Below are 26317 nucleotides of genomic sequence, written 5' to 3' on the forward strand. Positions count from 1 at the left end.
GAATGTAAAGGCTGTGGTCTTTGTATCTAGGGTAACAAAGCTCCATTAAGGACATAACAAACTCAATATCTTCAGTCACAACACACAACCACTTGCTTAAAAAATTAATTCCCCCTTGATACAATTACTCACATTTAATGAGGCATTAAAGCCTAATTCAGGGCAGCGTCTCTGAGAACGGGAGATCAGCTGAAGCGTGTGTCACCTCCGTGTAACCCCTGTGAGTCTGGCTTTCAAAAGGTAATTGCAAACCACCTCTGCAATATGAGCTGTGCTCAACTTCTACTTTGTACTGGAGGGAAAAAAAATGAGCAACACAGCAGTGTTAAGAACTTGGGGTTGATGCCTGTCAGATTCATTGGAAATGTTCAAATTTGCTGATCAATGTATCATTGGGGCTGCACGCATTATTGATTTAGCTGAAGAGGATTTTCTCTATTTGTAAAGTTTATCAATATTTTTTTCCTGGTAAATATTAGAAAATAGGAAATCGTGTGTTGAAATATCAAAGACTCCAAGTGGACAAGTTAAACCGTCTTGCTTTGGCATAATTAAACTCCAATGTGAACAATTATGGTTTACTTCATTTGACAAAACAACGTTCAGTAAGAGAAATCTTTTAGAAGCTGGTTATCTTTCTTGTTTTTTTCCTAGAAAAAACACAAAACCTTCATTCTATCATCACAAAAAGTTGCCAATTAGTTAATTGTCTATCACATAATGTAGTTCCAGAGTCATACTTTTATTGAAAGTAGGTGCTAGGTGGTGCATACAAACAATATAAAAGCAGCATCTTTTATCACATAAAAATATAAATACATCAGGATACTGTTGCTCTATTGAAACACATTTTAGCTTTTATAGAAGCAACAGACTAGCCTGCATTTACTAGCTGTACTAACAGTACAAGAGATACTTTTTTTTATGACTTTGACTTATTGAATGAAATTCCTTGATACCACATGGAGGGATGTTTCACACTCAGCTCTCTTTCATCACAGCTTCATCTCCAAAATCATTTCAGCTCGGTCAGCAAGGTCAGCTCTACACACTTTCATGATAGAAACACACAAACTCACTTTAAGATGACAATATGTCGTTTATTTTCTATATTTTAAAGGTTTATTATTTACAAACAAAATAAACAAAAAAAAATCAAAAAGATTTTTTGACAAACACTGTTTGTCTGCATATTGTTGTAAGAAAGTTTACATGTATCTTTCTTTCGTCTGTACCAAGTAACCAACTGAAAGTTCGTTTTGTCTAAGCCTTGGATTACATAAATGAGCTGAACAATGACCATGTGAGTGGGGTTAAAGAGGACTGAGCAGCTCCTTGTGGCTTCTGCCCCTCTCTCCACTACGCATATCATCAGTAAACATATGAAACCTGTGATCACGCAAACCAAATGAACATCTGGTTTGTCCCCTCTGGGCATTATCCTCAGTTCTTTTTGCATCTCTTTTTTTTATTTTTATTCTCAAACCAACAAAACAAACAAACAAAAAAGAAATATACAAATATATGTGCTGGTTTGTTGAGTCGCTATACTGCTAATATGTAAGCTTGTAAGTTTGTGTTTTACATCACCATTAATGCCCATTCCGGTATGTTATTTGTGATTGGTAAAGTGAAAAAAGCACATAGTTGGGAAGCTCTCCCTCCAAAGGCATGTATCAAGAACAGCACAAACTAACAGTGCTGCTATCCATCTCGACTGTGTACTAGTTCCTATACACTATGGCATATTCACAATTAAGCGCTCTCAGTTGTAAATAGAACACTTCCCACCCTCATTAAGAACCTCATACAGGATCAGGGCAGCACAAACTCTCAGGGATGTTCCCCATACCCACAATATATCCATTTTCTCCTTCATCACACTCAACATGGGAAGCTAAAATACTTGTATAATGCTGCTCTACTGTATACCAGGTTTAATTAAGACATTAGGTCATATTTCAAGTAAAACAGCACGTGTTAACCTGTTTGCTACTCTGCAACAACAGACAATGTTAGCATTCATGTACTTACTAGCAAATAACAAATGTTAGCTACCAAGGGATTAAACACAAGAAGTGCCAAAGATGAATATGGCATCAAAATTGAACCTGGTCCGTGTGCTTGAAGGGCTGTAGCCTCTGTACATAGGGTGTAATCTAACCGTTAGGCTATCAGCGTCCTGGCAAAATACTTATGCAATTTAGATGGTGTGATGGAGTTTGTGTGCAATTTATGGAAATTGAATAAGATATATTAGCCCAATATTGGATGACCTAGGACTTCTATTTTTTTTGATTGATTTTTCCTATCAGCTTATTTTGTAGAAGTAATAATTCTGGTATTGTGACAACACTACTTTAGTCAAACTTTTACACATAATTGTGTCCTGCTATCCTTTTTTGGCTGTGAGGCCTTTATTAAAATAAAATATTACTAACCCATGAGATACAGCTTACATTACCATTCATCAACTTCCTCGCTAATGTGACATTAGGCCTATTCCTAGCAAACATTATGTGAGCTTGAATAAATGTCATTTCTATTTAATTGTGTACCACCACCACCACCACCAAGCTATTTAAGATAGTGACTGAATGCTGACTTTCATTATTGTCGGACTGTAGCTAAGTTATAAATCATGTTGTTTCTTGAACTATGGTAGTATTTTTAAATGGTCTTTTCAGTTGCTCATCCATCAAGAAGTGTTGAAATAAACATTTCCATTTGCCCTAACTTTAGATGACCTGGAAACTTGTATTATAACCTGGAATACAACAGAATTTATGGCATTATTACAACATTTGAGCTTCCCACCCTGAGCATGACACCAGAGGAAAACTGCCCCTTTGGGAATATGGTCAATCTCTGCCTTACATACTCATTCAACATCTAAGCTAGGTGCAAGAATCCACACCCTTTTTATTAGTAAATCAGAAAGTGCAATTTAAAACAAAGACAATGACTTAGAATGTTGCTTTGGCCAGTTTCCTTCCACACATCAATATTCAACCCAAACATCAGTCGCTATAGCTACAAAGAAAGGTATAAAGGTGCTCCGAATTTGTACAATGTCTCATTGAGCGTGATATGACTGCAAGTCTAAAGATTGCACTTTTGTTTTTTTAACTGTACACCAACTCATTAAATATTCTATATAGCTTGACTGGCTGTGTTAGAAAAAAACCTGCCTCTAGGAGTTCACATTGTAAGTAAATATACCAATTGGATAAAGTGAGACATTTGGCCATCATCATTGCTTACTCCTTTCCTGTCTAAAACACTGAGACATAGAACACATAGAGTATAGTAAGAATGAACGCGCAGTTGTGTGCAGAAGTGTCCCCTGTACGCACCAAGCTCACACTCATAACAAAGGATGGAACATGGCTATAGTTTAGGCACAAATACTTAAGAAATGTCCATGTGAAGAGTCAATGCTTCTGTTCACACACAGGTAACGTCTAGGCAGACAGACAATGAACAAAACAGAATCTAACATTACATTTAACGTCAACATTTTTGAGATAGTATCTTTTTAAGTATTTGTGACAGTGCATGCTTTCATGACATTGGTGGGTTGACTGCATTGGTACACTATCGACACAATCTGTAGCAAAGACTTATCTTTTAAAAACTGTAGCTCAAAGGGCTTAGACACTTTGAACTGACAGTATACTTGGTGCCATGACAACTATGACTCTATAGGAACAATTCTGCATTACTGACAGACGTTTTTAATCCGCAGGGAGGCCATAGACATTCTACTGTATGTGCTTGGATTTTTCCTTCAAGCCACAACAGATGGCTCATTTCAGCTGAGTCATCATCATTAATTATTGTAAGATAGCTTCCTCTTGTGATAGAGTCATAATATTCAGGCTTGACCTTTCCCCCCCTTTTCCCAACTCGAGTCTAGGTCAGTTTAGAGTACCTAAGCCCACATAATGGATTTACATGAGACAGAAACCTTAATGCAAACCAGCATTTCTTTTTCTGACACCTCAGGGTGTAAATGTCCGTATACCCGACGTCTTTAACCTCCAACATTTGTGTTGGAAAAATGTTGTGCCAGGATCTTTAGCTACAGTGATTGTGATAGGACAGCGTACAGTACAATGTATTCATGAAGCACACCCAAAATCTAAACTGTAGATCTAAAGTAAAAGGTGTAATGGTTGAAAAAAAAAGGTTAATTTCTGTCCTTGAACAATGCATGACAACTACGACAACAATTTGTTTAGATTTTTGGAAATGAGGAGAAAGACACATTTCTGTAGGATGATTTGAAAAAAAAAAAGTTTGTATTGTAGGTAAATATTGTATGTTAACGTGATGTGAAATTAAAATTTATACCAGGACAAGGAGAAGTATAGAGAGAGAGAGATCCTTTAAAAGTCTTCCAATCAGGCATTTCTCAGCATCACGTACAGCTAGCTATTGCATTAAGGTTTGTCCATCTCTTATGAAACATATGTATTTTGTTGCTTAACCTTTGTCGCGTATAGATGATATCCAGGTTCCTGATAGAAGTAAGACATTGTTATGATAGAATGCACCACACAGTATCTGTAAATACTAGATCTACAAAACTATTTACAGCACACATATAGGTAATCTTTATGTCACAGTCTATTGCATAATGGTGATAATCTTTAGTTTATAAATATTATAAATATACACAGAAATTTAAGCAACATTACATAACATCTCAGCCATCTGAAATCAGAAATAGAAAACAATAGCATCCATCCATATCGGTCTCCACATGACACTCTGTTCAAAAAAACAAACAAAAAGTAAGCAGCATTTCTATTATCTATTCCCTTTGGACCCATAACACTGTCATGGTTTGTATGTGAGCCGCTGTGGGGGCAGAGTGGCTCAGCAGACTGTATTTTCGTTGCCAAGAGCAAAATAACACTTAGTTACAGTATCTGTGTTGAGTTCTGAGATGAGGATTCAGGAGATTCATTTTATGTGCGTGTGCTTTTGGAGATTATTTAATCATTTTGAGTCGCTTGCATTTATTATTCCACAGTGGTGCCTAAAGCTGCTTAATAGACAAGATAATTTTTCTCTTCCTTATTGGTAAAAAAAAGGAAAAGTCATTGTCAGAATCCACAATGCATTCCAGTTAAAAAAAAAAGCAAAAATAAAATAAAAATCCTCATACATTGTATATAATTCTTTATATTTCTCTGAAAGGAAGACTCGTGTTTTATACTACAGCTTTTAAATTGCCATTGCCAAATATTCTAGTTGGATTTTACACACAGTCACATGCACGCACCCAGACACTCTCACATGCACACTCCCATACATACAGCAGCATATATATCCACACACTTATGAATAAATGTGTGTATATATATTTATATATAGCGCAAAGAAAAGAGAGATGTATCTGTATAATATACATTCTTAAGTTGAGGGAGACAATGTGTCTAAAATATAATACAAGGGCTTGTATGTACAGGATTTCTATGAGGTTATTTTAGAAGAAGATTGGAGAGAAACAAAAACGCAGAAGTTCCTCATTTTTATCTCTTTTGTTTGTATCTCCATTTTTAAAAATGAATTGAAAGATATATAGGTTTAAAAAATGAACCAGGGAAAAAAATGGGATCATAAATTAGATGCAAAACGCATCTTGTCTTGCTCAGTCTCCGTACTGCTCAGGACAGAATCTCTCCTAGATCCAGGGGATTCCCTGTGCTGGGTTGAGGATGATGTTGATGATACTGCTGCTGCTGCCGCCGCCGCCGCTGCAGCAGCGGCTGAGCGCACCGGGGGCAGTGCTCCCGACGACATCTGGCGGAATAGATTGACCCGCTGGGGGACTGTGGTGCGGATGCCACTCTGCAGACTCATACCTGGGATCGCTACCGCCGTGGGGGGCACAATGGAGACCAGAGAGTCTCCTGAGGCAGGGTGTGCTCGGGGCCCCAGAGATGTGTCATGTGGCAGTGATGGTTGGGAGGCTGATAAGTGTCTGACATCTCTGCTCAAGCTGCCTGACTGGAGAGCCTGTGTGCTCTTGTGGAGGTCACCACGCTGAGGTGATGGGACCTGCTGTTGCTGCTGCTGCTGCTGAGGCGACGCCTGCTGTGGTTGCTGTGTTGCTGACCCTGTGGCTGTAGATGACAACGCAGGTTGCTGGGGAAGCTGCGGCTGTGTGGATAGAGAAGGTTGGGCAATGGGCTGCTGGATGGGCTGCTGGATGAGCGACAGCTGGGAGCCCGTGCGTGAGCTATACTGGAAGCTTCGGTTAGCCAAAGGGGTCTGCACTGGTGGACTACACATTGCAGCAGTGAAGGAGCAGGGCGACATGATGGCTCCCTGCTGCTGGAGCGGGGTCTGTGGGTTGATGGAGGAAGAATTGAGGCTGCCATGGGAAAGACTGGGTGCAGGGTAGACCCCTTGCACTGCAGCAGCAGCAGCGGCAGCGGCCGGCAGCATACGGGCAGCAGAAGCGTTAGCGATAGCTGAAGCGCTGAAGGTCATGGGCACTGAGGACTGCTGGAGCTGGTTAGTGCCGAAGGCGGTTGGGAAGGGCGGCTGGGCTGGTGAGTTAATGATGGAATTTCCTGACATTGGAGTTGAGTTCATCCCGGTGACCGACTGCTTGCGGTCCACCATCATCACCATCTCCCTGTCCTGACGAATAATCTGCTTCAATATCTCGTTCTCCTGCGTGTTGAACACGCCAGCGTTCAGATCCTTCTGGAACTTCTGCAGCAGCAAGGAGTTCTTCTTCCCTGTTGGGGTTCAGTCAGGAGAGGTGAGCACATAAAGAAGTGGCAAACTTTGGTTTCTCTACACCACAGGAAAATAGCAGGAATCACAACTGTAGAGATGATGATGCAGCTTGTATGTTTTATAGGAAAACATTAGCTTTATTTGCATTTTATGTATCTTCAATAGGAGATCTTCATGTTCCCACTTAATTGTATGAATTCCCTCCATTTCTTTCAACCCGTACAAGCTGCATCTTTTAACATCCACTAAGTCATATTGTCATATTGAATACAGAGTGTGAAGGACATTGAGTGGTAATGACTATGGGAAGTATACAGTTTGAGAGGAGTGAAGGACACATAAGGAGACAGATTACTGAAGGTGTGACATGAGAGCGTAGACTGTGAAGGTGCTTATGTGGACAATGAAACACAGAAGAATACTGACACCCACACATCACGCTACTGGACTTTTCTAATCTCTAGTGTAAATTTTAAGACCCATTCTACTGTATTTGAATCACAACAACTCTGTAAAAACATCACAAGGACTTAAAGAGTGACCCTTTTATTATTTTATTTATAATAAAAACAAGCATAGGAAGCCATAAAGATCTATTCTAAACACACCTTTATAGGGTAATGTTTATAATTATTTTATAAACCTGTATGGAAAACTACATTTTACTCATCTTACCACAGAATGCATTAAACCTTATCATGGACAAGTGCACTGAATTCAATGTTGATTTTCTATGGGAAAAAAGGCAGCGAACGTAAATACTAACAGATGTAATTTTTCTTAAATACAGTAAACAAATTAGTTTTAAAAGTGGTGTATTTTTGCACTGCAAAGGGAATTTGGAGCCCACAGGTCTGATAATCTTCCTTAGCTTGCCACAAGTCATGGGCTGTGAAAATAAAAGCCTGACAGATGGCCAAACACTTATGTGGCTTTGGGAGTTTGGGAGCAAACTGTGGTAAAATGCTAAGTGGTTCTAAAAGCATGAAAGACGTCTTGATGCTGGTCTTAAGTAGACAGAACTTCCTTGTTTGACTGTAATAATATTAAAGATCTGTTAAACATGTTTAATCTGAATGACTGAGTCCAAATATATTTAGAGGATGTGTTTCCCGTAATTACTGTTGACCTTGTGTATCGACAGGCTGTGAGGCGTTATTTGTCAGTAAAGAAGACAGAGTTGACTTTTAGTGTGCTGAAGGCTTTAGCCTCAGTCAATCAATCATTAAGCCCCGTCCTTGAGGGCAGAAGATTTCTGCACAGAGTTTACAGTCGAGCAGCATTTGTTGGACGGATTTCTCTCCTCTCAAGGCTGCCAGTGAGCCGGGCGCTGAGCTGTGAGACAGGACTCTCACAGCTGTAACAGCTGAACACGGATTGATGTTGTGTTTGGTAGCACTTTCTCAGAATCAAGTTCTCCATTCTGACGTGGTCCATTTTGACTTACACAATAGCTACAGGGTCAGGGAGTTAAAAACTAAACAAGCACCCATTACACAGACTACTGTAAACTTACAAGGCTGCGCTCATTGCATTTTTAAAGGTGACGGGGTTAAACTCTGTAGATTGGAAGGCAAAAGACATGTTTATTATCTTTCCAGAAAGAACCTGTGAGGAGCTGAATGTCGGCTGGGAGTTAGAGACTGGGATACTGTTCGGGAATCCATGGCAACAGGCATCACTTTCAGCATCTCAAAAGGACAATTACCACCGCGTGCCGCTGCATTGTGTGCAAACAAACGTCTAATCGGACTGAAAGCAAAACAGTGTGCCTTCTTTCTCACTGTTGCTGCTCACGTTGCTTCTCTACATTTTTCTTTCACAGTTTTTGTTTCGTTTATCAGCGAAGGTTATGTCAAAGTCAACATGTTGTCATACCTCATCATCAAAAATGGCCTCTTGATTAGACGCCATATGCTCCAAAATATGACGATGGTACCCACTTTGCATCATTTTCGCATGCAAATAACTAAACCTAATTATATAACACATTGTTAAACAGTAAAATAAACACAAATTACTTAAGTACATTATAGAACTTCATTCAAAAAGTCAACTTCCAGAATAAGCCAGCATTGATTGTATGTTCCAAACAGTAGTGGGGTAGCTAGATGGTCATAATTGAAAGTGGTCCTCTGAACAAGCTGCTGTATTTGTAAACTGTAAGTTAAATTGGGCGGCAAAGGTTTAATAAACTTAAAGTTTCTTGATAAAAACACCCAACTTAATTGTTCTAGAGCTGCAGTGTCTATGCTTAACCATAGCTTTAGCAACACAGAAACAATAGTGTGAGTGTCTTCGAGTCTGTTGTGTTACGAAATAGATTTACTGTATATCTTCTTAAAACTTCAAATAACGCTTATGTCAACTTTATGCATTCCATTTTCAGCCTCACAAAGAATGCTTGTTAGAGGCAGCTAAAGAAAGTGCCAACCAGGCTGAAAACATTTAAGTCGTACTTCTTCTACACAACAGTAAATTTCCCCCTGTGAAATATATATACACACCTACAGTCACATATCATCTGAGCTTTAGATTACACCTTTTTCCTCATGGATACATTGGCCTGCTCTGATGGTTAAATCGTATTTTACTTCAATCTTCTCTGTAAAATACAATTTACAGAGTAGATGTCTACAGACGGAGTCACAAATAAGGAAGGACACAGACACTTTAAGATTAAACTGATTATTTCTGTACAAAAATATTCTGTTTCTGCAAAGTGCAGTTTGACTGACCTACACACTTTGGAGGAAATTCTAACTTTAGAAAATCATAAAGATTATAAAGAAATACCGCTTTAAAAGAAAATGATAAACAACAACAACAAAAACATGTAACCACCAATCATAAATAAAATATTTTTTTGATACAAAATTAAACATATTCACTGAAGAGAAATGGATCGGATATGGGTTAAATTTACAATTTGACATTAAAACATTTAGTTCTGTTAAACAAACTTTTGATGGAGTCCAGTATTCAAGGTCTAAACAAACATTCAGTTGTACCCATATCTGAGCCCTAAAACTTTTTTTTTAAACTGCGTAAAAGCCACATTACGAACTGAACAAACACAAAAAAAACAAGCAAAACACACACGTTATAATGTAAACAAACATCAGAATTAATGAACGCTACATAATACAAACATTTTGGGATGCAATCAAGGCTTAACAGAGAAACTATTCATTGCTATTTGATAAAAAAGTTCAACTTTTATCTTAAAGGTTTCTTTTCTTTTACGAGTCACTGCAGGGAAATTTTCTTCAGTTCAGTTCTTCAGTGGATAACTTGACTTATTGGGTCAGAGAAAAGACGTCCTTATGGATTAAATTAAAGTTTTCCCTCCACATGCATTCTAACATAACATTACTGTAGCTGCTTCAGACAAACTATGAGATTGGCTGTTATTTAATATTATCTTCAGTGAAGTTTGAAGTTTCTCCTTGACTATTTAAACAAAGACAGAGTTCCTATTTAAAGTCAGACAATCAGAAACAAAACACTTTTTTCTACTGGTGAAAACATGAATAAAAAATGAAATGGGATTTCGGCATGTAACAGAAACTGTGTGTGGCATTGCATTAGTAAAGTCTTTACTAATCTGCAGACATGGGTTCATTTGTGAACACACTTTGAACAAATATATTCAAAGATTCCATAATAATAATGTCACAAAAAAAGCTGAGCATGTGTTCATAATCCAGTTGATTATTGTGTTACAAAATAAACATGGCATGTGACACTGAATGGGAAATCTTTGTTTCTTTGATTGTCTTAGTTGTTGACATTTTGAATGTGTCAGTCAAAATATCTGCAGGACTGGTGTGGGTGACTTGAGTTATGTGTCACTGATGCAGGAATTAAACAGTTAATGTAACCTTCAGCAAGAGGTCAAACTCTTGGGAGGATGAATCTGAGACCGGATCCATTTAGCAAACCTCTATAGGTCAATTTGTCCCTGTTCGAATATTGGAATTGGAATAAAGTGTTTACCTGATGCCTACTCGTCGGCCAGGACACTCTTGAAAACGAGATGTGCTCGTCTCAAGACGGACTCCTGGTCAAATAATTTTTAGATAGATAAAAGATAATGTCAAATGTGCAACAGGTTATTGGTTTCAAAGCATGGTTACTTGTATTTTTCTTTCCTTTTTTTGAGCAAGACAAGCATGTAACCAAATGCAGTTCATATATAGAAACGATACAACCAGCACGGATCATGACAAAGTATCTTCCCTCGTATGAGACAAAACCCCCTTCATGGTAAGTCTGAAAGGATGGATCGAATCTATGTCACTCTCTGAAGTGTCGGTCAGATTTGGGCTGCTTTATTATTTAGCTATCATGAAAACCTAACTCAGCTGGTAGCTAAGTAAAAGGGCAAATGTAGATTTGGACTGTTGGGGGCATATACGGTATGGCAAAGGTCCATACGCATCACTTCAGGGCAAAATGAAGATTCATTTTTTGAGTTTATGCCAAAACACACAACCTTGTCTCCTGTTAATTACATTCATATGTAACTACTTCATTATTAGTTTAAATGTGAGAAGAAGTTAGACATTTATATAGAAAAGCATTGATACAAAGTGACATGCAAGTGGAGGTTTGGATCCAATACATAGGTAGCCAAAGTGAATTGGTCAAAGAAGAAGTTGACGGCTAGATAACACCAGACAGAGGTGAAAAGAAGTTAAAGGATGAAACGTGCTAACAGGTGAAACTCAAACCAAATTGCAGTGAACAAATACATTGATCCTGCACTTTTCAGGGGCATTTTGGATTTTTCAATTAATCAGACATTTTGATCATCTTGTCTGTCTTAATGTAATAATTATCGCCATTTACTGCATTGTAATATTGTCGTAACTGTGGGTCAGTTGATGCGATCCCTTACCCCTAATGACCACAGTCTTTCCTTCAACTCTGCCCAGCAGTTTAATTTGCCTTACATTAATCATTCATGAGCACATATTGTTGGAATAAAAACTTGATAGTGAACATTAGAGGTGGGAAAAACTTGGTTTGTGTAAAAATTGAGATTCTTCTCTTCTGTGATTTTGAATAGATTCATTACTTCCAAATTTTTATTTTTATTTTGGGCTAATCAGTCACTCCCTGCTAAGCGCTAACACTAGCTCTTTGACTCAGTAGAATGCCAAATGGAGCAGCAAGAAATCTCACAGATGACTGGAGTCGATCCTGAAGTATGTACTCATTCAAAAATAGACTTTCGTTCGTTTTTGTTTTGAATCCAAAATAGATTCTCAATCAAATCGTGACCCCAAGAGTCAAAATCAAAATTGAATCTAATCGTAAGACACCCAAAGATTCCCAGCCCTAGTGAACATATAGCAGCTTAGTAACAACTGCTGACATGGGTTATATGAATTTTGGTGGGATATGTGCTTTGTTTTGTCAGATATTTAAATATAGTCCGATCAACCTGCAGTCATTAGGGTTCCCTTCGAAAAACCTAGTTACATATGAATGCAATACTGAGGAGAAAAGGTTGTCTCAACAGTGACACACATCTGTTAAAAGTTTCTGATTTAGCTCTTAATGGTTTGGCTCTGAATTTGTTGTTTGGTACTTGTCGCTAACACTGAAATAGTGCAATTGTTGTAAAATATAATATATATATATATATATATATAAAATGTATACGTGCCTGTGTGGGGCAAAATAATACACAAATACAAAGCCATGACAAAGAAAAACAATAACAACAACAGTTAGAGAAAGTAGATACAGACGGCAAGCTAAACCACTGATGTGAGAAAACCTTGGCACACTGTCTTTATGCAAAGTCGACTTTAATTTTGTTTTCAGGCCATAAAGTTTTCTGGCAGATAAATTAGGGAAACAAATCCCCAAACATTATCATCTGTAGCGTTTTATTAGCAGGTTTTGATGACTAGGAGGCAGCTTTAGTGGTAAAGCCAGAAGCTATGCACTGAGACAGTTTGACTGTTTTATGCCATAAAAGGCAACAATAACCATAACTCATATGTAAAGTGGTTATTTAACTAATCCACTTCTTAAAGCAATCAATGGAATTACTATTGTAACATTCATTTATGTGTTGAGCATCCACCTGCAATTAAAAAAAATATTTTGCAGATGTTATGAATACTCATGCTGATATATTATAGCACACTGCCTGCTGATTAATTCACTTGAACATGTTACAAAAATGTTTTGATGTATCTTAACAGGTCTTGTATAATATTCACATAGTGGCCCTGATATCACCCTTAGGGTGGGAAACTCAACCGCTGTTATAATGTTGAACTGTGGTGTTTCAGGTTGTTATTCTAATAAATAAACAGAATCTGACAAATCAGTATAATTTCACTGCCTCCTAATTATTGAAATTGAAAACATTAGACCAAAAATAATAAAAAATCTGGAGGGACATTGGGCCATTTTATTTTTAAAGAAAAACGTATATTTGAATGCCCATTGGCTGCTGTAAGACAACAGCTCATAAAGACATTGATGACTTTCTGGTTACTTTACTTTACGTACTAGAGATGACAATAGAGGCGTTAACTGTAGCAGCGTTGTAAATTTGGTCAATGCCTCGTGTTTACAGCCTTTACAGTGACTGATTTGTTTCATGTTTAAAGTTTAGAACAAAATTTCACTGAGTGATCTGTCCATAAGTTTAATTCTGCAGTGGTTAATCATAGCATTTCTCTGGCATATCATACAGCAACACACTGTTGAAGTTTTTCTTTTTGATCGCTTATTGTCTATTTAGCCACCTTATTCTGAGCGAGCTATCCATAAGTTTAACAACTATGAGAGTTTTTCAATGGTTGTCACAAACTTGGTAACGTTTAACCAAAATATGTATGGCACACCAACAATAGAGTTACCACGTATCATTACTTTCTGCTACAAGACCTCATTGAAGGCAGACATCAGGTGTGCAACAAGGAAAAGAATATTGAACTACAACACACTTCTTAGCCAGTAATAAACAGGGATGAGACAGACTGTGATACAGGATCTTAGAATATGTTCATTAACGTAGTATCTGATAGATAAACACATGGTAATAATAAAAATCATTATACATTTACACACTAAAATGTCTAAGGAATGTAGGTGTAACATAGTGTGCCTAAATGTCTCTCTATATGACATGTTCTCAATTATTCAAACATAAAAGGTTATTAAGGGAGAACATTAATTCAAAAAGATACAAAAAACTAATGCAGCAAAACATAAGCTAAGACAAAGACGTACAATCTACGCCTGTCACTCAAAAATGATCCTTTTAGACAACACTTTCACATCAACTTAGTATCCTCTTCATGTTTTATTTATGAATTTGTCAGTTCCAATTAGTGTACTTGAGCAGACTATTACAGAAGGGTTGGGAGAATATGCAACATACGGGTCAATTTAACCAATTATTGCCCTGTTTGTGTTACATACATGTGCCCCTTTTTTAAATGGTAACAACCCTATGTGTAAGAACTGAGATGTCCTGTTTGATCTCAGCTATAACCTGTCATGGCCAACATTTATAAATGTTGCTCTTTCAGACATTGGATATAAGAAAGCATTGTTGATGGGGAGGGTTTATAGCTTAATGAGAGCTGTCTTTTGGCAAACTGGGCCAGACCTGATGTATGAGGGACTGTTGTTGCCTGAAACAACTCCCTGATGTGACCTGGCCCTTCTCTTTGTTTTCTTTTGACAGGGCCTGGTTGATTTGGAGATCTCTGATACGGGGCGGGGTGCTGCTCATACCCAGGAGTGCAGATGAGTGGAAAGAGGGCCGGACACACATGCACGTGAGGTTAGCTTCCATCCACTCGCTGACATCCAGCAGGGGGGTCAACACCAAACCAACAAGGGGGCGAACTGACTCCCTCCCGGACAGCGACATGCACTGCCTTCCAGTTAATCCAACCACAAAACACTACTTTGGTTCTTTAGAAGGATTAAAGCTGGTTACAACAGTTTTTCTTTTTTTTTTTGTTATTTAGGACAAAGAGACGGAAGTAAAAAAAAAAACAAAAAAAAAACAAAAAACAAAATAGCATACAGGTCATGCAGCACAAGATGGCAGACACAATGCTTTTATGATGAAAGAAGGCAAACAAATACTGATAAAGACAAGACAACAAGGCACGATGACAAGCAAGAGATTCAACCAAGAAGGACAGGACAAGAATTAGATGTAGGCAGGTCTTACCAATGCGGTCCAATCGATCAATAGCGACTGTTTCGAAAGCACGTCGCATCATGGGGTACTCTTCGAGCACCTCATTGAAATGGTCGACAGAGAGGGAGAAGAGTCTGCAGTAGGTGTCTGCACGCACACTCGCTGTCCGTCTGCCCTTGGTGAGCAGACAGATCTCTGTATTGCAGGAAAAAGAGAGGGACAAAGGAAAAATCATTTTGACAGGTGAAACAAAACAGTAACAGAAGAGGAGAGTGCACAGGGACGATCAGGAAATTATCCCGGTAATCACAACACAGATTACCATATAGATGAACCCTGAGAACAAAAAGTACAGGAGCAGAAGCTAACGGGAATGTAAATAAAATGAGCAGCCCATCAGAGCTGCTGTCATTTGAATTACACCAAGATAATTCATTATCCAGCTGAGGCCTAATGGACCCATAATATCATACAGTAGTCAGCTTTAGAAGAAAAGCCTGTCAGGCATTGCTGCATCAATGCAACAGTTCTCGAATGTAATGTACAACCAACCATGGGAATGGTTACATTGCATTCCTGTATTCTGCACAGTCACTGTGATATACTGTGAAGAGATGTAAGCAAAACATACAAGACTTGGCCCAGTGGTCGTCTAATAACTCTACAACAAATGATCATGAACGTACAACCTCATCTTAGGTTGTTAGTGTCACTTAGGGTGTCATCTTCCCTCTCAAATTCCAATGTTGTAATAACTCAACAGGGTTTTAAAACATCTGAAAGGACCCCACTCTAAAACCCAACATGCAAAGCCTAATTCTGCTCACTTACTCAAGAGGAAGTTCAATATGTCAGAAATTTGTCTTTAAGAAGAGCTCATTGCTTATACTGCTTCAAGTACCAACATTATCCGATCAGCATTTAAATGATTATGGAAAAGTAGATAATATATACGACGGTTACTAGATGTAGAGAAATTCACAGATACGTTTGCTGATCTGGTGAACTTCGAGCTGGAAAGATCACCAGAATTTAAAACTTAGATGTGATAGTCAAAATCAAATTTTATTAATACCTTTTTAAATACCATGGCAACATAATAAGTAATTTCTAATGTTTTACTTTGATTGCAAGCACACTCCTGAACACTGTCTAAATTGTATGAGTTGATTTGCAAAATTTTGGTACGGGACGTTTGGGATGTATTCCTACAGTGCTCACTAAAATATCTGAGATTGTATTGTTGTATCGAGGACTTTATCAGCCTGATAATATCTGCCATCTGATATATCAGTCAGGCTGAACCAAACCAATTACCCTTAGAGGAATTAATAAAGTAGTTTGAACTGAATTGAATTACAGTAGGTTAAATGTAGCACCTCATCGTAACAACGCCTGATTCCTGCTTCATGAATCAGTTACACAAGGCAGAAAGTGCACAATCCACCGTACCTATACACTCATTCATATCACATCCTGCCTCTTCCCTTCTCTTTATTTATCCCATCCTGTGCCCTTTGTTTCTTTCCATTCTTGTTCCACGTCTCCCAAACTCCATACACATTGTGTACGTCCATCCGATCTACTGTACATCTACAACTTCCACCTTTATTGAATTGTTAAATGTTAACTTGTCATGGTGTGATCTTTCTCGGTCATGCCATGAGCTGTCATGAAAAGAGTGCACAGAGTGTGCAAGGTGTGAGAGCAACACCCTCAAGCTGTGGGTGTGAACAAGGTGTCAGTGCTGCAATAATGGAAATGCTCCCTTTTCGTCTCCATAAGTGGTATCCTTTTTCATCATGTACACAAGAAGAGAAAGAGAAAGAAAAGCCTGTCTCTGTTGACTGCAAATTCTAAAAGTGGGAGAAACAAGAGTCAAATAAGAAACTTGATGGTGAGTCCACAAACTTGCCTGGAATAATGCTGCACACAGGTACCTAACAACTAGTTCAAATGAAGTTCTTCATGATGAAGCACCACATGCTTTCATTATATTTCATACCGTAGACAAATCTCTAATACAAATGGAAAAGTACAATCCATTAATGTAACAAAGTACCTTTCACCAATAGAAACGTTGTTCCAACATCTATGTACAGTCAGAAATCATGTATTAGCATTTCTATAAAGTTCCAACTGTAAAATAAACTTTTCAAATGAATAATTCTCAGTTTTTAAAATATGTATTTTTTTCTTCCTTGTGAAGTATTTTTTTTTAGAACACTTGAATACCTGAACATTAAGTAATAAGGTAGAGACATCAGCTTATTAGCTTAGTATAAAGATTTGTAACAGTAAGAAAAAAAACACCTAGCCTGGCCATTGCTAAAGGTGTAAATGTCTTTACACTCTGGTACAGAGTAAGTAAGCATTAGACGTACTTCAAGGTAATTAAATGGCTTCTTTGGATCGTATCAGCCTCGATGTTATCTCCGGCTTTGTATCTTTATGCTAAGCTAAACTGCCTTGTTGAAGCTCCGTATTTGATGGAAGTTGTTGACATTTTTGCTTAGTGTAGCATAGAGACGAGAAACAGCTGGAAAAGAGCTCTCCTCTGGGCAGTTTTTCAAAGATGGCTAATTAAAATATGTCACATCTGTTTTTTAAATTATTTTTACATAAATCTAAGACTATTTGCCATTGCCCTGCCTTCTCTGTATTGTAATAACTTTATTACAATAACAGAACAACCTTCAAAAGGTTTCATGCAAAGCTGAAAGAGATCATACAGAAGTCCCTGAGGAGCACTTCCTGTCTAGCTGACTAAAGTCATTTCCTGGATACACAAATAAGGCCTCCTGAGGTAAGGTTTCAGGGGAGCAGTTTGTTCAGACTCCTGTCAGTCGAGCACTTTAGTCACCCTTGTTCAGACTAGACAAACAATAGGAAACATTAGTTTAGGTCGGCATTTACTGTATTCTCGAATACGATGAAACAAAAGCTTGTTAAGCTAATACGAATTGTTGTTAGTTGCAGCTCTGCTCCAACTCACAATCCTGCAATTTGTCACTTAGGGGCAGCACAAATGCCTCCTTTTAATGGATGAGGTGAATGTATTTGTAAAGGAACTTATTTACAAATCCAATGAAGCAGATGCAATATGATTCCTTTAGTGGTATGTTTCTTTTCAGCTACTCTGTGATAGGCCAATTCTAAGTCCCTTTTTTTTTGCTTTGTTTTTGGTCTCTACCAACTTCAGAAGTGTCTGGTTCTAATGGTTACCTTGCAATACAGTCCTGCATATGTTACCTTAAAAACAATTACTGGATTCACAAATGCTGTTAGCAGATGTTTATCTACATTGATTAGAGCTGCGTACCAGTCTTTAAGCCAAGCTGAGCTAACCATCTTCTTTTCAGTTGTAAATTTAGCCTTCAAAGTGGAGACAGACCTCTAAACAATCGTCAATAAGTCGGAAAATAAACATATTTATCCAAAATGTTAGATATTTGAAAATCTGTTTGCTGAATGTAAAAAACAAATAAAAGATTTCAAGAACGTGTTTTTACAAGATTTGCCAAGGCAACCCTGACCTACCAGTGGGTTTAACTGATATAACAAAAAGAATAAAAAAGTCTTGCCAGCTTCCCACTCGTGAATGCAACCCAGACATTACAATATCAGGAATCAAATCGAAGGCGTCTTTGCTGATTACAGAGAATCTGAATATTACCAGAAGCAGATTAATGGCTCAAGCAACAGTCGGATATAAAACTTTTTTTTTTTTTCTCTGGTTTTGCTTTCCTCTGTTGGAAAAGCACTTTCAAACTGTGCTAATTCACTCTGACAGGCTACAGTGAACTCCAGTGGTGAGTGATTGTTTGGGAACATGAAAGGATCACGCTGACAATGAGCTGACAGAGAGATGACAAAGAGCAGGAGAGTCTGTGTTTTGGGGCTCTGTGTTTTGAACATTAGATGCAGTACAGACAGTATGTTGGGCTAAACGTCTATATATAAGGTGATGGTCAAACAAAATCAGACTCTTATAATCAAGATTGGACTCTCTAAGTAATTTACATCTCTGGTTCTCTTTTCACTTCCCATAATGCTCCACTGATTTTTGCAGCCGAAATGCTTCAGGCACAATTTAAGCGCCGACTTTACCCTCTGCTGTGACCGGCAGGTGTCAAATGCAGACTAGCAGCACATCATTTTAAACCTCTTTGCTCTGTCATCTAAAAGAAACATGTGCACATCTGTACTCCAAAGAGTGTGTGCATGTGTGTGTGTGTGTGTGTGTGTGTGTGTGTGTGTGTGTGTGTGTGTGTGTGTGTAAGGCAAGGATCTGTTAACACACCCCATAATACCGTTTGACACATGTCAGTTGCCTCGCCACAGAGCGTCACCGCTGACCCTGGGAGCATTGCTGATAATTTGCCATCGCTTCATGTGTCACATACTCTCATGGCAACCAACCCCGCCTTTGTTGCCCTTCTCCCCTCACGGCTGGGACTGAGGAGAGGAAGTCCCGCATGACTCAGACTTTCAAGCCCAATAGGGATTTTCATCCACTGGCTGTCATTGTCCTAGCATTACACTCTATTAGTCTCTTATTCTCAAAGTGACTTCACTGCAGAGCGATATGTAATCCCATCCACAGTGGCCCAGGAGTGATTACTATGATATCTTTTTAGCATGCAGGCGTAGTGTTGACCGTGGATGGAGGTGCTTTTTGACCCACTGTCCTCATAGATGTCCTACTCATTACTATGCTAATAGTTTTGTGTGGCCTGGCTCGGGTTTTGTTACCTGCTCTCCCTTCCTGTTTCTGTCTCTCTGATTTCGTATTCTGGCCACGTATTGGCCTGGTTGTAAGGCGAGTGTGAATCATCGGAGAAAAGGGGAGAAGAGTGAGGTGCATGGCACAAACAGCTGCTCCCAACCCAGGGCTAATGCCAACAAACGGGGGGAAATACCAGCTGGGCCGAAGACAACAGCAGGTGGCCGGTCACCAACAGAACAGGGTAAAATGAGAAGTGCACCCTTATTATTTGGACAGATAGAACACGTCTTTTAATTAAAAGATTAAATGTTTGATTAAATTAGAACATCTAATGCGTAATGTGTTTGTTGGTTTCTCTTTTGTTGATCAGATTTGAGATGCTCCTTCAGCTTCTTGCCTTACTAATTGGACTTTTAGACTCCTATTGTATTCTGCTGACTCAAAATGGACAGAGCTATAATTTGGAATCTCTGTACATGAAGAGATCCCACACCAGACAGCAAACTTCAAAAGGAATAAATAATGCTTTAGTTACAACATAAGCCTCAAAATGTTTTATTCAAAGCTAAAATAAAGCTTTCACAATAAGCTAACTGCCTGAACACATTTCCAAGATTTATGAATTTCTCCCTCCAGGGGTGAGCTTTCAGGGGAGCAGTTTGTTTAGACTGCTGTTAGTACAGGTACAGGACTTTGGACACTGTTGTTTAGAACAGATAAAACAAGTTGTGTGAGCATTTCTCACCCTGTTCTGACAGTTATATCTCAAGAAAATAAACCGCAATAAAAAGCTGTTATGACTTATTTAATTTTGGAACTTGGAAGCAGCACTAAAACAACCTAACGTTGACATATTTTCCTTTTTAGTTGATTTGGCAATATTTGTACTTATTTAATATCCATTTAAGCAGACACATCATTTCTTGATTATTTTTTATCCACCTGAATAACACAAGACCAACCTTCATTCTGTAAACTCACTTTTCTGGTCTCCCAAAACTACTGAATAAAAAATCTGGCTATTTAAATGCCCCAACAGAGACTTGAGTTGTCACAATACCAGGATTATAAAACTGAGATATGACACTACTAAGTCAAACGATATCCATACCTGTTCAAATACCATGACAACAAAAAATAGAAGTTCTAGGCACACGCAATACTGGGTAATTTCTTGTTTTTAATCCCCTAAAATTGCAAGCCAACTCCATCACATTCACTGAAAATAATGAATCTTGTTAAATAACAATAACAGTTATGTGACTTAAAACAAAAAAAAAGAGAGTAGTTGGCTGCAATACTGCAAATTAAAGTATGCTATGAATTGTTAATCAAACCAGGGGAAATGTACAAAATGTTATGTTTTAGTCCTCTTCAATGCTAAGTCTTTTTCTCAGAAGAGTCCAAAACTCAGAAGTGTCAGCTACCATTAATTTAACTGTCCTCTAACTGGAAACAAAAGCATTCAAACTCCCTGATAAACGCAACCACATCCACTGCCATTATGATGCATTTATCAGAGCCTTATTTGCCCAAGGTTTTATCCTGACATTTCTGCTTTAGTTTCCTCAACACGGTCGACTTGTTCTGCGCCACAATGGCTCTGTGGCATAACGTCTCTCGAGCTGCAGTCCCACGGGATTAATTGTTGGCACATATCTTCCTATATGACATGTCCACTCCATGCAGAATTTCAAATGCCCTCGTCTTCCGGCAATCCCATTTTTTAAACCCGAAACTTTGACAGCAGTTCTGTGTTTTGAACAAGAAGAAGAAAATCAAACACTTTCTTTTTCATTCCCTGCCTTACTCAGCTCGCCTGTGAGACGAGCACTGCATGCAGCAGAGACACCAAAGCGAAGGTATTCTTAGACTCAGCCTGCTTCCATAGTGGGGATGAACTCGTGAGATAAAATATGCAAGAACCTCTAGAATAGGAAACTTTGCTTTGCTTTCACATTGACAAAATCTGCAGACAGACTATGTCATGTCTGGGTAAACAACTTTCACTGAAATTACATTTGACTTTTAAATCATTAATGCTGTCTGTAATGTTTTGGAGAGGTAATGGGACTTGTGCTGAGAGAAAAAAAACAGAGAGGGGGGGGAAGACAGAAAATGAAAGAGCAGAGAACAGAGTGAGGAAACAGCTTCTGATTTTTGCAGGGAAAGAATGACATGCTGCTCTTTGTCAGCGCCAAGTATAGGCAGCAGCAGGAACGTATGGAGGGGAGAAGAGTTCATGCATGTGTATCAGAGTGTGAGGGTGGGGGAGGAACCTCTGTGTGTCCTAAGGGATGCCTGATCCACGCCTTGGCCTACTCCAACAGCCAGATGAGAGGTTATATAACTGCGGAAACTGACTAACGTCCAACACTGGTTAATGAAAATCTTCATCCACAATAAGTTAACTTCAAAGAGCATCAAACACATGACCTGGGGCTAAAATCACGTCTCGATACATAATCATGTGAGCACACTGCAGGGAAGCATGTGTGTCTGTTAGGGTGGTGTAAATGCAAGTCGGCACCAACATGTATAATTCACATTTGCAAATACGTGCTAACATTGAACACGAGGAAATTAAATCCCCTCTAAAAACACATTTACAAACTGACTATGATGTAAATCTTCCTTTAGTTTCCTTAACTTTCAGTCTTTTAAATTTAGCCATCATTCATTTTCCTTCATTGCAGTTTTAAGGAAAGCTCTTAGCAAACAACGTTTTAGAAAAATGGCTTTATACAAGATTTGCCATTATCTTCTATATGCAACGCAAATACAACCTTTGAGATAAATCTACTTCTCCGATCTTCACATTTTTGTTCATACCTCCAAAGTAGGATCCATCCGTCAGTTTCATCTCCTTGTTGAACTTTGTGATGACACTCGCAACACCATGTTGAATGAAGTACATCTTCTTCCCGACCGTGCCTTCTCTGATAATGTAGTCGTTTGGTTGAAAGACCTCGAACTTCAACTTGCTCAGCATCCCCGTCACGAAGTTGGGGTCTGCGTTGGCGAACAGAGGCATGGTGGCCACGAGCTTACGGCAATTAAAGTTGACAATTTCCTGCAGAAGAAAAAGGGAAGATTTGGTCAAAAAGATGGCACAAATAATTCAGCAATATGCATTTCAGACTAGAAAAAATAGCTTTTTTTCTGTAGTCAGACATAAAACACCACAAATCCTTAATGTCTGCTGCTTTTATCTCTGGGTATAAATGAATTGGATGCATATTGCTTCTTTATCCCTAATACTTCTAAAGCACTTCCCATCGCCCCTGAGAAGAAACTTTTTGGCACGGGTGCCACATCCTGATGAGTTTGCCCTGTGGTGCCGGCTGCAGGCCACGTCTCGGCTCTCATCCTGTCCCCTCAGACCCAGCAGGAGATTAGGAGCGTGTTGTCTGTTTACCCATACATCTCTGTTGCTGTGCAGATGGAGCGCCGGGGCATTTGGCATCTCGCTGTGGTGTGTTGTTGACCCCCCTGTGACGGATAACTCTCCTCCAGTGACAACAGGACATTAACAGAAAGATAACCAATCTCGGGGACGCTTCCTAGCTAGAAATGTTAGCACACTGGTCTCAGATGCCGGTGTCAGCTAATGCCACGGGGCTTTGACCTCAATCATGCACCAGAACTAATGAATTAGAGAGTAAGCAGTTTTCATGCCCAGCCAGGAGGCCTCGTGGGGAAACAATCTTTGGCTATGCCTATTTAAAGATTTGTCATATGGCAGGGAATAAAGACGAAAAAGAGGAAAGAAAGGGGGGCAGCCAAACAGCTTGGCAGTTATGTCACATCGCTCGCCCATTAGATTCTAGCTATACATTTTAGAGAACGCTATGTATTTATTCTAGGTACAATATGCTAACATAATGTCAATTTTCATTTTAGATTGCCACAACTTTATCTCCTCATTACACCTGTTGACCAGTTAAATATAGCTACTGTCCTCCTTAAGTGTCTTGCAGCGAAAAAATCATGAATGTCAACTTTCAACAACGTAATGACACAAAATCTGAGGTTATTGTCATCAGTCACCCGTCAAAAGGAAATCAAATCATTGATCACCTTGGAGAGCTAACATATTATGTTAAGCCTTAGCTGAAAACCTTGGTGTGATCTTTGTTTAGGGCTTTGGTTTAAGCATTAGGTGAAGAAGGTTTTACAGTCCTGTTCTGAATAGATCAGAAGTCAGCCAAAGATCTGGAGAAACTCATCCTCGCTTTTATTTCCACTTGCCTCGACTACTGCAACTCGCTTGAAACCAGTCAAAAGTTAATCCACCGACTTCAGACAGTTCAAGATGCTGCAGCTTGCTTTAAACCAGAACTAACAAATGTGCCCACATCATCCCCCTCTCAGCATTCCTACACTGACCGCCTGCTGATTTTAGGATTGATTTTAAAATGATCTTATTCCATTTGAGGCCCAACATGGGCTGGCTCCTCCCTACATTTCTGAGCATTTCATGAGCCAGGGTGCATTCTGGGGTCGTCTGGTAGTGCTTTACTTGCTGTTTCAAGGTCCAGGCTGAAAACCAAAAGGTGCCAGGGCTTTTGCTGTCAGAGTCCCCGGACTGTCAGAGGAGATCCGACTTGCAGTCAGTTTCTTGTTTTATTTCTCTACTCAAGACATACTACTTCCACAAAGACGGAATATCCCTGAAAATCAGAATTTCTCAAATAATTCATTATTTTTCTCTGTTAGGAGCCGTAGAATTCAGGAGCTGTAAAAATCTCCATTATGGTGAAAAATGAAATCCATTATAATAAGTTTTTGTTGATAAAAGCGCCCTTTAAAGCAACACCAAGCATACTTCTAAAGTGTTTTATCCACAATGGCGGTACTAAATCAAAACAGTTAAAGTTGATGGATTACCTGCCACAGCAAGTTTGAATTCACTGTATATTGACTTCCATGGCCAAAACAAACCAACAGAGGCTTATTTGGAAGAATTTGTAGACCCAGTGACAAACTAAAATAAAGAAAAATCACCTGAAAGGTAAAACTACATCTCATGTCTCAGCAGATCCAATTTGAAATGTATTCTACCATTCACCATGGCTGCACAGAAGGATGATTAACTGAGGACTTTGCTGTAAGCTTCATTACCTTTAACCTTCCCAACCCCTACACCAAACCCCAGAGCTGTTCCATCCACTGAAGCACAGTTGTTATACTCATAATTGCCTGAGCCAACAGCCGCCTGAATCGGGCACACCTGGTTCACAGACTCATAGACGACTTGCCAAAATCATCTGAAGTATACTTGGACTGATTTCACAGCCCTTCTTCAGACCAAAACCAGGCTGAGTGCTGCTGAGAGGAGCTGATTCTGATCCCACATTGACCGTTAAGTCAGTACCCCAAAAATGGTGCAGAAAAACACTTTCAACACTTAGTGGCACTAAGCCTCTGATACTGTCCCAGTCTGTCAAACAGGAATTGGCTGGCTTGAAGAGAATTATTGATTCTTGGAGCTAAATGGTAAGGGACTAGTACACAGCCTGCAGGGATGCAAAAAAAAAAAGCAAAAGCCCTCTGCTTTTTGTAGCTCTCCAAACAAAACTTATGGACTCTTTACAAGAGGTCAAAGAGGCTGAACCTCACATAACAGAGAGGGTGCCATTAGCTGTGCCAGGCTGACAAATCATGAGCTATCTAATTAAGTCAGCTTTAATTTATTCCTGGTTGTAAAGTGTGACAGTTGCTTTTAGTCTAAAATGATTCAAATGGCAAAAGCAAGGTCATCCAGAGAGGTGGCATTGGCATATTCATGAGGGTTGGCATTTGTCTTTGTCTCTCTAAAAATGATGTTCTAAGAACAAGAAAGAGGGGTGCAGGTTTGTAGGTGAAAAATAGAAAATGATTGAAGTTAAAATCGGCTAATGACAACGTCTGGAGGTCAGGCAGTGTCTTCTTGGCTGTAGTCAAACATTTTCTAACACCTTTACATATCTGAAACGGTATTGATGCTGCATAAAACACATTTTCAACCCCCCATTCCCCGACCCCCCCCCCCTTCAGGTTGCACTGGCACAATTGAAATGCACCAATTGCCGACTTCTGTGCTGTATTTTGCACAACACGTCGGTAGTCTTTCCCATATGTCTCAAACTGTAATATAAACTTGTTTTTGCACTCTATTTGTTATATTTATAGTTTAATCTTTCTCACTTTTTATTTTTCTACACTTGTTTTTCTATTTTAAATGTATTTTATGTATATAATGTGTTCAAAACCTTGACTGGACAGGTACCTAAAGCTTTACTCTACTCATTGTACTATTTAGAATCGTGTATGTGACCAATAAATGTGAATTTGTATTTTACCTGTAATGTTGGTACATTGTTAAATAAACTTCCTTCTAAAAAGTTAAAGATTTCTTGTATTTCCTCCATAACTGTATTACTTTATTCTTAGGTTATTACCAAATTGGATGATAACACATACTGCCAACAGAAAGATGATGGATATATTACTGGATCAATACTCAAAGACATAATTCTATGATGCATGGCTAGAAAAAACACTCCAATGCATCTCATCTGGTAACTATCACAGTATAGCAGTTCCCCAATCAATAAGACTATAAAACCAGCCAAAAGATGCTCTGTTGGCAG

At 38.8% G+C, this 26317-nt stretch overlaps 1 protein-coding gene across 1 annotated transcript in view; it reads right to left on the minus strand.

Annotated features, from left to right (window-relative positions):
• Window positions 1–1079: 1079 nt before the first annotated feature.
• LOC109990782 (potassium/sodium hyperpolarization-activated cyclic nucleotide-gated channel 1) overlaps window positions 1080–26317 on the minus strand; it is an 81202-nt gene continuing 55964 nt past the window's right edge. Inside the window, exons 6-8 of the mRNA XM_020643002.2 lie at window positions 22515–22755; window positions 14984–15148; window positions 1080–6761 (exon numbers count right to left, since the gene is read on the minus strand). Coding sequence (XP_020498658.2) covers window positions 5629–6761; window positions 14984–15148; window positions 22515–22755 — 1539 coding nt within the window. The 3' untranslated portion in view covers window positions 1080–5628. The remainder of the gene's footprint in view (window positions 6762–14983; window positions 15149–22514; window positions 22756–26317) is intronic.

Source organism: Labrus bergylta, chromosome 17 (genome assembly GCF_963930695.1).
Source record: "Labrus bergylta chromosome 17, fLabBer1.1, whole genome shotgun sequence".
NCBI lineage: Eukaryota > Metazoa > Chordata > Actinopteri > Labriformes > Labridae > Labrus > Labrus bergylta.